This window comes from Centrocercus urophasianus, unplaced genomic scaffold, assembly GCF_019232065.1.
Source record: "Centrocercus urophasianus isolate 14NV4802_14NV808 unplaced genomic scaffold, USGS_Curo_1.0 seq_19, whole genome shotgun sequence".
NCBI lineage: Eukaryota > Metazoa > Chordata > Aves > Galliformes > Phasianidae > Centrocercus > Centrocercus urophasianus.
The window spans coordinates 15125950-15141030 of NW_024884744.1; the positions used below are offsets into that span (position 1 = coordinate 15125950).

General features: G+C 39.1%; 1 protein-coding gene across 1 annotated transcript in view; it reads right to left on the reverse strand.

The window, feature by feature from the left end:
- Positions 1 to 12033, reverse strand: part of NYAP2 (neuronal tyrosine-phosphorylated phosphoinositide-3-kinase adaptor 2) — a 125022-nt gene extending 112989 nt beyond the window's left edge. Inside the window, exons 1-3 of the mRNA XM_042820892.1 lie at positions 11958 to 12033; positions 11202 to 11271; positions 4219 to 4461 (exon numbers count right to left, since the gene is read on the reverse strand). Coding sequence (XP_042676826.1) covers positions 4219 to 4461; positions 11202 to 11271; positions 11958 to 12033 — 389 coding nt within the window. The remainder of the gene's footprint in view (positions 1 to 4218; positions 4462 to 11201; positions 11272 to 11957) is intronic.
- Between the last annotated feature and the right edge of the window lie 3048 nt (positions 12034 to 15081).

Here is a 15081-nt window from a genome sequence, read left to right on the forward strand (position 1 = left end):
ATGATGCCCAAAAACTAAAGGACAAACTTTCAAAGCATGAATCTCCTATGAAACTCTGCAGCCCCAGCCACTCCCTATAATTAATGCAATGTGTCTCAGCTGTGAGAGAAAGAGGAGGAGGAAGAGGAGGAGCTAGGGTTCATTATTTCCTAATACTATTTTAAAAGCCACCAATGAAGCATCCACATAAGACATCAATATAACAAATGTAATGTACCTACTGAAATTGCATATTTATGTATGAGTAAGAAAGCAACTGCTCACAGTAACCTATGTAAAGTCAAAATACCCACCTTTTCTCTGGCACCCAGAACAGCAGAGGCTAATCTAGCTTCTGTTCGCAGAAATACTGCCTATGGCAGATATTGTATCATCACATGTGTACGTCTCAAATTACTGCTACTTATTCCCAGTGAAAATAATGCTGCTTCATAATTTATTTGCAATTTATAAGCTTGTGGGCAATATACCAGTATGTTTTTTTGGTCTGGACACAGACCCCTGAACAGACAACGATGAAGTGAGACCAGACAAATAAAAGGAAGACAAAGGAGGGTCTAAAAATTAGGCTTAAAATAAATATACTAACATTTACTGTGGCTTTCTCTCAGCCACTGATCAGCACGTTAACCTTAATTTCTCTGCATGATCGCTAAGTACTCTACTAAAATTAGGTCAGAAATTCAGATCAGATCAGCTGACTCAGCCCAGCAAGATCAGACAAAGCCCAGTTGCTTGTTTTCACAATCCAATACGATGCATACTTTATCCCCCTCAATTTACATTAGATCCATACATTTTTCCCCACAATTAACCTATCAGAACCACACAGAATGAAACAGCAATCACACTACAAGTGCAGCAGTGCTACTGAAGAAGCACAGCACAACAACATATTCTCAGTGTGGCAAAATACAAAATAACATTTTTTTTTTAAAGGTCATTTTTCAGATCTTGTTTCTAAACTGCTAAAACTAATACATTTCAGTGAACTTTTAAGTCATGCAGCATTGGTTATCAGCTGTTTCAGGTAAATGACAGCTTCTTCAAAATAGTATTTATGTGAATACCAGCACTGTATTAGATAATAAAGTGCTCATTAATTTGTTAATATACATGAATATCTACTTCTCAAAGAGCATCTGAACACTGAAATTGAATAGCTTATCAAAAATTAAATAATCAGACTAATGCAATTTACAGTAGGTGCCAAAGACTTTCAGCTGCTTTATTTTCATTCTTGGAGGCAAAAGGGGTGATTTCTTTATTCTGTGTTTGTTGGACACCCTTCGTCCCTGTTCAGAATCTACCTGCTGTAAGTCCCAGGGGATGTCCCTGGTTGCTACAGAGATTGTTTTCGGTTGTTGACAGTCTCTGGACTGTTAGCACAGTTATCACTGCACATGTGCACTAACTGCTATCTAGGCCACACTATCAGGAATTAGGGAGAATATAAATACCCACCAAGATAAGGTTAAAACATAAGGGAAATATTACAGAACAAAGAAGTAAACAATAATCCTACTTTACCTTTTTTGACTGCTGTTTTTCAATAGACAGGGCCTTGGATGCCCATGTGAAGATTACTACAGGGAGCAGACTTAACTGCCATCAGCCTAAGTGATGTTATGACATCATTGTTCCTTTACTCAAATCAGATATTTTTCCTGGATCTGTTATTGCTTTTAGTTTTACTAATCAAGAGTTGATCCTGAATATCTCCTCCTCCTTCCCAACTTTACACCCGGAATAGACAGAAAAAAGGATACAGATAACATTTTCTGAGATTTCCTAGGGTGATTTCCTACTTGTTTTCTTAGAAGGGCATTGCCCTATATCTCAATGATACTGAGATAGGCCAAGAGGGAAGGGAATGGAGGGTACCACCACACACATGGTTTCCCACAGAACAGTGCTACAGCCGAGAAATGCTGGTGCCTCCAAATCTCACTCACGTATGTGTACACACACATGCTGTTCTTCAGAGAACCCATTGTATTGTTGGGAATCTTCCTTGTTTCCTGACACGGTATCTGGGGAGTAGAGCTTTGTTCTCAAGAATTTCAATTCAACATGAACAAGAAATTTCAAAACTTGGCCTGAATCATCAACATTTATTCAGACCTCTTCCTCAAATAACTTTGCCAAGATCAATTGAAAAAAACTACATAAAGCAACTACAATTTAGGAAATATTACTGCCACCATTCAAATTAGGTATAGAGAAGCTTAGCTACAGGGATAAAGAGAACCAGGTAGGTCCAAACTAAATAAATCTGTACACACTGACTGTTCTACCTTATCAAATGAAGTTGCCAGCACAAGGACTAGGGAACTTATTCTTCCAGCAACTATAAATTCACTGAAAAGTGACATTTTAATAACATTCAAAATATTTGAAATTTTAATTGGAATTTATTTTCTTCAGTGGAGAAGAGCCAACTGTTTACAAGGAGAAGGTGCTCTTCATCTCACTGCTTTAAAACACCAGTTTATTGACAGCAGACAAGCACTTTTGTTTCGTAGGAGAGAAATTAAAATCTTTCCTCTCCTTCATGTAACTGCATCTTAAATCCCCCTTCCATCAGACCCTACTCTTTCCTCTTGGAAATTTTGAAATTTATGTAATTGTGTAGCAGACAAAAGATAGAGAAGGAAATTGATACAAACGATTTTTCTTTTAACTGCTAAAGGCATTCATATTTAACACAAACATTCCAGTTCTTGCTCCTAGGAACACAAAACAAGAATAGCAAGAATTGTACAAAATACATAAAACCTGCATAAATCAAAACAAAAAAAAAACAACCAAAGAACTTACATTAATTTGCTGCTAAGAAAAATGCTTTTCCTCACTAAGTCATGCTTAGCATCCTACTAAAAGCTACCTATGCCTTTGACTCTTCAATAGTTTGAATCCCTCTAAACATCACCAGGAATGAAGTGACAAGATAACTAATCCTGAAGACACCAAAACAAACATTGCATTAGCTCTCATTATTCACTTTAATTACACATTAGTCTTATGTCCTCTACAGAATCCAAAATAGTGAAAACCTAGAAAATTCTATGTCCTGAAATGTAAAGCAGCCACAATTTTGTTTCACGGTGCTTCTCCTTCCCCCATCAAACTGTATGTGCCTCTCTTTTAAACATTTCATCAGAATTACCAGACTACTGAGGCATTGATAGAGTGTTCACAGCACAGCATGTCTGTTATACCTGCATGTACAGTACCCAAGATATGGCATAAAATTTAATCATTCAAACTGAAATATGGAAGATTCACGCTGAGGGAAAAAAATTCAAAGGGCCTCCTATCAGTTTGAGCCCAAGCCATTCATTTGCATATAAAAGTTTAGTGCATATATGGATGATTTATCTTTATTACACAATAATATGTGTCTGTCTCCTCAAGACAACTCAAATTTTTATGCATATGTGCACTCATATATATACACATGTCTTTATATACAGGTATCTCCATGTAGAGATATAAATTCATCATGCTAACCCCTTTTTTCATGTCTAAATGGCTGCAGATTTTGTTGCTATCCACTGGCACAAGACATCAGGTCATGTGAGTGCCCCTCTCATTAGCTGTCAATTAAAATCAATTGACTTATTCAAGAAAAGTCATTATAGGGTTGAGCCCACCAGGTGCAATATCCATTTTCTTTTAAGTAAATTGCAGAATTTCTTTATTTTTTTTTACTTCAGAGAGGGAAGAATGGTGAAGAAATGGTGAGGAAGTAACGTGACTTTTTTTTTTTTTTTTTTTATAGATAGCAGTTAGAGAGCTTTGAAAATTTACCAAATTTGAAATATCAACCCAAAGAGAATCTGTTTTCACCTATGAGGCTGCCTTATCTTGCAGCGGTACACCTTTGAACAAAGTAGACATTGTCCATCTAACAACTGTTCCAGATACCTAAACTTTTTGTTACAAATCACTCCTGCTGAAGATGCCACACATGCTTAAATCTAGTGCATTTTGATGGGAACTCTCTCCTATTGAGGAGAGCCATTCAACACCGCCTCTACACAATATAATAAATATGCAATTAGCAGCCTGAAACTGGCCAACAGGCTACACTGCTTTTACCAGGAAGTGGCTGGAAGTCAACTCATCCACACATTTTTACAACTGATGACATTATGAACCTTTTGCTGTTCATTCACTCTGCCAGACCACTGATCTTGTCATTAAAATATTTACCGTTTTATTGCTTCTTCTTGTTTTCGGCGTTTTTCGCTCTTTTCTTTCAAGTAAGCCAGGTTTGTTTCATTCCTCATGCGATCATTCTCTCGAGCAATGTCTGATGCATTCTGTATAACCAAGCCATCGTAGGCCTTCATCCCCATATCTTCAATATACTGGAGAAAAGCGCCCAAAGTGACCTCCTCCTTATTAGAACTCATCATCTTGCAGGAGATAATGAACAAAGGAAAGTAACGTTTCCTGTGGGATGAAAGACACATAATACCTTAATCAGTAGGAAAATACCTTATGGTTTATGACAGTGAGATTGTATCAATTGTAATTAATGTCTCTGTGAGAGAACTTTCATATTTTCTTCTGTCTGAAGAATAATAAACAAAGCAAATTTGAACTCAGAACTATAGAGAACGTTGGCTTCGCCAAACCTCAGTTTGAATTGGATTAAAAAGGTTTCCTATGACAATGGATCCTTTTTACAATTTAGGTAAAGCTGCACCAAAGCAGATCATCAGACAACATCTCTGTTCTGCAGGAAATACAAAATTCAGGTGGAAAATACTGTTCTATGCTTTAGAATAAAACAAATTATAGTAATTTTTTGTTTTTTTAATTCAGGTTCAAAACGTAGAAATAAATATTGTTAAATACTTTCCTATATTTCTTAATAGCATGGAAATTAGTCTACAAGCCCCTGGTTGCCCAGCACCTCACTAGCTTGAACTCCAGGAATGGATATGAAAACTCATCTCAGCTGGGACCTCTGGACATGTGAAGCATTTGAATTCTCCAGGCTTGCATGGGTATTTCCTCCACAGTGTGACATATACTGATTCACAGCACCCCCAGTCAAGCAGCATGAAGCACACACATGGATCCCTAGCTCACTCCTGCCTCCATGGCAGGCAGCCTAAAAGCTCTGAAAAGCTTTCCACTGAGTAGCAGACCTTCAGGGAGTCATAAGAACCCACAGAGTACAGACATCAGTGAATACTACAGGTGACTAAAGGCAAGGTAAAATTACAAGAAACATATTCTCCAGATGAATTCTATGTAACTGGATGAAATATTTGTTACGTCAGTAAAGCATAATGTTAAAAAGCAGGAATGTACCATCTTGTTGTGCTTTCCTGCTTTAAAGTACTGAGACATTTGGATCTTCAATGGCACCATCTCTGCACACCGAGGAGGGGGGAGCATCGCTTCACAGAAGCAGGTTTGATTCAGTGCCTGAGTGACACGACGGCAGGCTGGGCAGCTGAATGCAGTTCTCCAAGGCACGCCTGCTCTTTGCATCTCTCCCTTCTGCGAAAAGGATGGTGTGACTTCTCGGAATGTGCCTGAGAATGATGCCAGCACTGCAACTCTAGGTAATCTTATTCAGTAGGCAATGAGTAACCTGTCTGCACACTGCTTCTAGGGGCAGAGCCCCTGCATAATGAGCATTTTTTTTTTTTCTTGATTTCTTAGAATACTGCCATATTTGTAACATTTATTGTATTGATGGTTAAGCAAAATTCTGATCAGGATGGGCCCCAATTTGAAAATAAACTGATAGATTCTAGCAATAATCACTGCAGGCCTTCAGGAACAGCCCTGAACATGAGAACAAAATGTTCTTACATCCACAATGTAAACAATCTGCAGGGCATACGAATGGTAAGGAAATATTTCCACTCTTTGCTCCTCATTTTTAATTATTTGAAGTGGCAATGGCAACAAGCTTATTTTAGACAGCGATTAATGTGAATGCAAGCAAATTACTTCTTCCCTTGTTTTCCACTTTTCTATATCCAAATTGTTTCTATTCAATGCTAAGCGGAGTGTTAAAACCATGAAGATTCAGAGGATGAGAAGTGTCCGCTCCTATCATCTCCTCTGCCTCCAAAAACAGCCTCCCCTACCATCTGGGCCTTAACACAAGCACAAGACTGATGATCAGGGTCACCAGATTGAACTTAATTTATTTCCAGGCAAGGGTATAGGTATCTTCAACTAATCCCTGCAGGGTACAATCAGGGAAGAGATCTTAGCACAATCCAAATGTGAATGTATGCAATTTAACACATCTTTCACACTGGAGTTGGCTAGAACTCTTCTGGGTTGGAACACGCATCAAGCTATCATAAATGTTCACTCAAAATGTTCATTTTGCCCAGTATCTACAAAGGAGTGAATTGGGAAGTTGACATTACAATAAGCTAAACAGATTCTATCAGTGCTAGTCATACTTCAGTAGACATCATTTCAGACCAATTCTTAAATTTTCTGATTTTGAAAATAAGTCCAGGCACAAGAGTTGCTACATGGGCAATGAGGCCTGCCTGATTAGAAACAGTGCGTGGCATAGAGGGCTCTAACTACACAGCCTCCATACTTCCCAGATGGTACCTGATCTTGATGGTTAAAATCTAGGTCATTTCTTCAGTACACATTTATTTCTATTAATTTTCCATTTTTCACTTCTAGTAAAGTACAGTTTCTGCATTGGTGATACATTGAATTACATTCAGACAAACCTGTAAAACAGAAATCCCACTGTAGAGATCTTAATGGTAATTGTGCCACTGGTTTCTCTAAAGACTAAATTTTACTCTTGAAATACATTATGAAATTTTATCCTGAAGATAACTTCAGGGCCTTTAGTAAATGCAGGTCAGATCCACTTTACTAAGAGACCAAGAATTTCACCTGCTTTGCAGATCTTTTACAACAGCACAACTGCCTTTTTTTCCTCCATGCTTTTTTTTTTTTTTTGAGAAGTCTAGAATTAATGACATTTAAGGATATACTGAATCTCCTTTTAATCTCTCCTTTTAAGTTTACTTGTATAAAACAGCATTAACGCCAAGGCCATTCTAATTTGAAATAGTTTAAAACAATCAAGTTCCTGAACAGTGAATGCAGTATATAGAATATTTGTTCAGTTGTGTAATCACTATTAAAAAATTCATGCAGAATGCAAAAAATCTGCATGGCATTTAATAAATAATGATGCATTCTTTGCCCCATGGGGGCAAACAGGGAATCCAATCTGCAACACTGCTGAGCAGTAGCTACCGTACTGTATTGTACTAATGTACTGTAGCTACTGAACTGCTCTTGCAACAGTCAGTGCCCACATACTTGTAACACCAAATTCATCTCAAGACACTCCTAAAGAACCTTGAATGAGCTCTTACAGCTCAACTTTGAAAAGCATCTATACCAATAGCAAACATCTTCTGAACCAAGAACTGCATACATCCCACACACACAGTATTTTACAGCCTCATTGCATTTACCTGAGGGTTATGTACGTGATGCTTAAACAGGGAATAAAATTACAAACAGCTGGGACAGAAAGCTTGACTAGTTACTGCAAACATTTTTGAAGTATTAGTATTCCTTGCATAACATACTCAGATCAATTTATTTTTTTACTGGTAGCAGTGCCACTTCAGAGTGCCACTCACACCAGGTAAGTTTGCTATCCAACTGCAATGCACTACAACCAAAACATGTGGCCTATCAAATCACATGCATCATTGGTTTGCCACCCTGCTCAGGAAATGCTGATTGCAAGCAGCACTGATCAACTCCTGATCAAAGGTTCTGCTTGCTGCTGTACTCAGGCAGTGAGCAATTCCTAACCATCTGTCAGGGCAGATACAAGTACAAGCAAATGTTCTGAGTACATTTATATTTGATTAAAAATATGCAAATGCAAGTTGTTAAATATGTAATGCAAGCTGTAGGTGAGGCACCACCATTTTGGTACCCCTAATATGCACACTGCATATTATATGATGTCAGATATTTTAGTAATTAGTAACAAGGATTATGCACGGCCACCTCTGTATTTGCAATCAAATGGGTTTTAGTCCATTTTGATTACTGAAACCAATACACATTGGAAAATTATTACTGGGAATTGCTCTGCTCAGGAAATTCTTGTAATTCTCCTTTTCCCCACTTCATTGTGAAGGAACAGGAGGAGATACTGGGGAGGATGAAAAGCTGTGGATTTCAGCTTCTGAAGTCAACACACTGAGAAGCCAACAGAAATGAAGGAAGTTTGAAGGAAGTTTATTGCAAGCATTCAGCAAACAATGAACATTTTCTCAAATTCTCCTGAACGCAAGGACACACATAAGAAGTTCTCCAACACGTTCACTTCACCGCTTAACAGCTGCGCTAACATTGCATGAAACCTCAGTGAGAAAATCATGCTCACTGCCACCTGACTCTCCAGTTGTCCACAAGTGGAGTTTCACACTCCTCCACCTGTAGATTAATCTTTGTTTTTTAAGTTGTTAAGTAGAGCTTTTACAATCATGAGAACTCTAGGCACGTTCTAACAAGTAAATGCCAGGTGACTTTATAATCCCACACCAAATAATCCTACATTTATTACATCACTGTGTATTGGTTCTTTCAATGCCACTGTGTTTATTAAAAATACACAGACTTAAAACATCAAATGTTTTGTATTCAAGTTTTATAGCAGGTATAGCCATTCTGGTAAAGATACTGAGACTTAACCATCCAGAAAAAAAATTCTGACAATATAATTTTTTTTTTTTGTTATTCAGGAAGGTAGAAGTCCTCAAAGTCCTTCTCCAAATCACACATTTGCAAAGCAGCACAGAGCAGCTCACGCTGTCTTTCCCATGCAGTCAGCTGAAGTAAAGCAAGCAAGATTTTTGTGGGTTCCTCCAGTACATCTGGCTTTCTGGCAAGGGCAAAGAATCCCCTTACTGGCTTTGCCTAGAAATGTTTGCATAAATGAATTCAAGATTTTTTTTAATGATCCAGACACCAATTCTATGGAAGAAAAAAGAGCAGTGCTTTACAGCATTGTTACATACCTTCTAATTTAAGTGTGCTCTGATATCAAACATACAGCTTCTTGGTCAAAACCAAAGCACCACTTTTTCACATCGCTATGCAAAGATACTGAATTCATAATACAAGAAGCAATTGACCTAATATCACAATAACACAGCAGTGCCACATGGTAGCATTCAGATATGTGGTTTTCCCTCTTATTCACATGAAGATCTCCAAAATATCAGTTGCTTTTCAGCATGCATGACAGCCATAAGCTGCAGCTGTGCTGCATTGAAAACTGACAATGCTGACATTAAACTGAAGGAGCTTTTTGAAGTAATAACAAAGGCACTGATTGCCTTCTTCCTAAATCAGAGGATTTTATGTTATTTTAACATAAGAGAACAGAGCACAGTAACACAAGAGTGGGGTTGCCTAAAGTCCTGAGCCCAACCCTTGATTTATAACCAGCCTACACACCTCTCAAATCCTGCCCATCTCCCTTCCAGTTACTACCACCTACCTCTCTTTGAGAACACAAATTCACTTTCAAATTACCTATCATTTCCTCTACTAAATTTAACATTTTCATGAGGATTCTCCACAAATCAAGGATACTGATTGGCCATTCAGCCCTCAAGTTTGTGTTGTTGCATTCTAGTTGCTTGCAAGGCATTAAAAGCAAAGTAGACAAGCCATATCCAATTTTCACAAACTGCTGACCACAGCAGTGCTAGTAAGGACCTAATGGCATTGGATATACAAAGAATATTTGCCCTGCAATGAAGAAAAAAGTCAGTGATGGAAAAAACATACTAGAGACTGCTTTCCTGAACTCTTAAACCATCTCTTATAACTGTGCATTACACCAACTGAGCTTTGAAATATGCAAACAGTTGAATGTCATGAGACAAATTTCTAAAGGTATGCTTTTTAGAGCTGCATTCCATGCTTGTTTGTAGTAATTATCCAGCATTACTATTTTCACTCAGTGATGCATTATGCTTTCAGTTAAATAAAGACCTTTGAAATAGGTTGCAAGTTTTTAATGCATACATTTAAAGAAAAAAAGCTGCATTCACTAGGAAGGACAAAATATACCCCTGTATTCTGACCAAGATTACAGTTTATATATCTCATTCTCATTATACTGCACAGCATGAGTTCTTGCACCTGGGTGAAATCACTGAAGCTAAGTAGTGCTAAGCCCTTCACTTAAAGAGGTTAAAAGTGGCTCCTTCAGTAGAATGAGAATGCTGTTGCATGGGTTTAAAGAAGTAGCCCATTTGTACAGGCATCACACCCTTCACATGGGAAAGTTGTTCTCCCTACAGTTTTAAGAACCAAAAAAAAAAAATTTAAGTACCTTGAGTCTTGAATCTTTGATCGATTGCTAGTGTTTTTGAAGAGGAAAAAGGTCTTTGCTAACAATGACTCCTCTATGAATCTAGAATGTGAAGAGCTGTTGTTTACTTTGCAATAAGGCAATACTTCTATCACTTTTATCCCTTGAGGAAAATAAAGCTTCCTTCTAACCACATGGACACTGGACAATTACAAAACCAGATTCAGAATGGCCAGCACTTAAGTGCAATTATGACATTTTGCCATCCTAGTATTATGAGGAAGACTTATGAACAAGAAGAAAAAGCCATGCACAGGGACATGTTCCATATGCAAACCGGAGAGCATTTGAACTCCGAAGACTGAGCTTCTTGCTCATGGATGTATTTCTTTTTTCCTTCTACTCAGGAAAAGGAAATGGAGATTTCATTACCACCAGCATCATGCTAAGATGCTGTAAAGTATTAAAGGTGTAGTGGGCTTGATAAGTAACCAAGAGATGTTTGGAATTATTTCAGTTAATTCACCAGAAAATAGCAGCAAATGTTTTTAATTATTTAACAGCGCCTCTTACCAACAAGAAAAAAATACACATGCAAAATGTCTCTATTTTAACCACAGTCAACATGTGAAGAACACAAAAACAGTCAAATATGCTTCAGCTTCTACTTTAGCAATGGCTTGATTAATACTTCCCTAAAATAACATGCAATTTCATCATTATGCCTTGCAGGTACTCATTATTTCATTTTGTAAGTACAATTATTTTTTTCATTCTTATTAGCATGCCCATTCTTGAAAGAGAATTTTAAAAAACATGTACGTACCAGAATTTAAGTCCACGAGGACCGCTAAGTGCAACAATCAAAGGTGACTTTTGCCTGTAAAAGCCCTTTCCTGTGGTTATCTCAGTGCAGTTGGAAGGGATATTTCAGCACCATAAGAAACAGATTTGCAGTTAGGCTGAGTTTTTTTCTTCAGTTAAAGTGCATTAAATCTTGTTGGCAAAATTGCCCAGATTGTAGAAATTCAGCGTCACTGTAAGTCAGCATTACATTACAGATCTTCTTAACATACGATTAAAACGGCATGTAAAGTTTGGCTTTAAAAAAAAAAAAAAAAGCAAGAGAAGGACAGGTGCTTGCTTCTTTAAATCCACATTCAGAGAAGAGAGGGTATAGAAAACAGGAGGGCAGAAACAAAACCCTGCTTTGAGATCCAGCAGAGAAGGAACTGGATGATTTTTACCCACTTTATAACACAGAAGATTACAGCACCATCATATGCACTAAGACAGAGATTGCTAAGGTGCCTCATTTGAATATGTTCTGTGGAGACAAAAAGAAAGGAACATAAGGAGTGGAGAATATCCTATCCAAATGGCTTCTTGCTGCAGGAAAGACGCTCGCTCTCTCATTGCCACTTAGATACAGAAGGTCTGAAGCAGTCTAGCTTGTGGCATCGTCTCTCTTTCTCTCTCTCTCCCCCCCGTGACTACAGGCAGGCTTGCTCTCTCCAGCTGCCTCAGTCTGTTGGTGCTGCTGTTGATTAATCAGGGATTCTCAAACAAAGAGCAAGCCTACCTTCGGGTGCGAGCAGGACTGCGGGGCTCCGCGGCGGCTGCAATCCGGCTGCCGAGCCGCCCCGCGCAGCCGGCATGCTAGCACCTCGGACAGCTCCGCCGCGCCGGGCCCATCGCGGGGCCGCGGCCGGGCGCTCGGCGCTCCGCTGGGCAGCGGCCTTATCTCCGCCGCACTGGAGGCTGATTAGCAAGTAATCCGGTGGGAAAGAGATCTGCGTGAACAGCACTGTAGCGTTTAGTCTATAGGGAGGAAAGAATATGAAGCAACACCCCTCCCCCCCTCCTTCTCCCTTCCCAAAAAAAGAAATTCTTCTTCCACCAAGAATGTGTAGGTTAACCTTTAGCCCGTGATATGGCTCAAGGAAATGAGTGGCCACTTAAAAGGACCATCTAAGCCTCAGTTTGATACCTCTATTGATGTATCTTTTGCACTCACCCTCACTGAAAAGCAGTGCAAGGCGCACAATTACTGCTGACGCAGATTAGGCTGCTGCTTGGGGAAGGAGGGGAGGAGCTTCTTAACCTCACCAAAACAACCTCCCACCACCTGCTCCCATTGCACGAGAACAAAACTACGCTCCTCGGACAGAATGAGCGTGACATTTACACTGCTATACTTATACTGATAAAAGATGTACACTCTGGAATGAAGCATTCTCTTTGAAAAGCATCCAGGATGAAACTACGCTGCTCTATGCTCATCGAGAATTTGTAAGCACAGCGCTTTGGAGGAAAACATTTCTTTTTTTCTGGACTGGAAATCTGTGTTACAGCTCCTCCTTTCAGAATACATGCAGTTTTGCTGCCTCTCCTCTAAACCTGCAGCATGCACACAAAGCAAAAGCATTCACTCCCTGCATAAAAGCCAGAAAAAAGGGAGCTGTCTGGATGCGCACACCCTGTTTCATTTTGTTCTGCCTCCTTCTCAAGTTACAGGCATGTTTCTTTTGCATAAATCTTGATTTGAGTGAATTTATTTCTAAAGTGAACAACTTTTATTCCATTATTAGAAATTAAGCTCACAGAATAAAGTCTTTTCAACATAAATGCATATTCACATGAAAAGCAACATTAAAAAATACATAAGGCCTCACCTACAGCAAAAGAACTTCCTGCAGATTTACTAGCCCCAAACTGTAATATCAATATTACATCCCATCCAGGAGAATTTCAGTTAGCCACCTAAGTACAGCACAAAACTTGGTCACCTCCATCTTGCAGAATTGGTCAACACTAGTATTGAACCACAGCCTGAGGAAAGTTAGCTCCAAGAGCTGTCTCTTCATAAATACCTCCTACCATTTCAGCCCCCCTCTTTCAGGCCTGTGGAACATGGTGGGCACTGTATGTCCATGTAACATGTCCAAGAAAACATTTCAAAAGGATGCTTTAAGAAGAGCTAAAAAAACAAAAGAACAGGGTCTGAAGTTTTAGAATGCTGTTCTTTTGGTCAGGAAAAAAAAGATCTGGAAAGGAAGTACCTGCAACATAGAAGAACTGAAGGCAGTCCTGGGAGAAGAGAAATCCTTCCTAGCCCAGGGGCTAGCCAACAGCTCTGCTTCTGATTTTTTCTCCTTGAAGGATACTTTGAGAGGAAGATCTGTGGCTATGCTGTAATTGGGGAATTCCTTCATTTTTGTCAATTTGACATTTCCATCATGCAGTAGCCTTTTATTTCCCCACGTTTCTCCAAACTTCAGACCTCCTCTATCTCTGCCCCAAGTCATGCACCAAAAAGAAAGAAACTGTCTAGTGCAATTTCTTTCTGTGTTACTTTAACAAAGATCTCTTTAAAATCATTACAGCTTCATAAGTAATTTGAAGAACTACAAATTTCAATCCATAAGCACGAAACACTCAGGTAATGGGCATCTCCATGAATAACTTCATGGGTAGCTCTAACAGCCACGAGGGGAGCAGAAATCGAAAGAACGGTTTCTGACACTGACCTGGAAATGCAGCTAGCAGCTTCTTTTCCAAAGTACCTTTGCTCTTGGCTGTGTCTTCCCTGCACAATTAATCCCAGTAATTGAACTAACCCAGAAGTAATCATCTTCCAGACACGTTATTGCACCTTTTGGCAGTTTCTGTGTCTTATCATTCTTGCACCAGTGTTCACAGGGACCACAGTTTCATCAGCTCTAGAAGAAAACACCCAATTTTTCTTCCAGTAACACTGTGGGAATTGCACTGGAGAAATAAAATGATCAGTCCAGGAAAATAAAAAGCACCTATAGAATCAATCACAGGATTTTCTGCATGGATTTCTTCCTTACATAGAAGATAGATTATTTGATTTATGTACACACACACACACACACACACACACACACACACGAGGAGGAGATATCACTTGACCTCTGGCTGCATTTTCACACTGAGAAAAGAGGAAGAAAAGTCTGCTCAGACTTACAATAGTTGCAGGAACAATGAGGCCAGGAAGATGGCTGTGGCAAGTAGTTTGGAAGCACAACTATGCACCAGGAAGGAGACAGACCTCTGTGGGAGACTTCCTGGTCTCAAGAGGATGACAAGCCTTTTCAGACACAGAGATATATATGACCTCCAGGCCACAGATGAAGAGTTCCATGACTAGAGACTGCTTAACAGAATGAAAAAAAAAAAAAGTTAAATTGAAGAGGAGATTTCATAAAATAGAGGGCTTAAATCTCAACATTTCTAACATCTAGCTATAATATTTACTCAGATGTGTCATGAATTCCTGTCCCCAAACTCTGCATCCCAATAAATAAGAGAGGATCAAGAACAAGACCTTCAGTGCAGTGATCAAGTGAGAGAGTTATATCAGCCACTTTTGCCAAGAACAAAATCTTACCAAACCAAATCCAGGATAGGCAGTTTACCCACACTTACAAATGAGGCCACAAAGATGCTGATTTTGACTGATTAGCATGTTCCTTGGACAAACTAAGTTAACTGTGTCATGCTTCTTTCTCCTTTACTCTTGCTCCTTGCCTTCTGCTACTTTTTCCTGTTTCTTGTGAGCTTACTGTTGGTTCTCAGTTTCTCATGCTGCCAGTCTGCTTCACTATGCCCCCTGTAATATGGATTCCTCATCCTCCTAACTTCTGGGCACATCACATAACCTAAGCCTTGTCTTACTA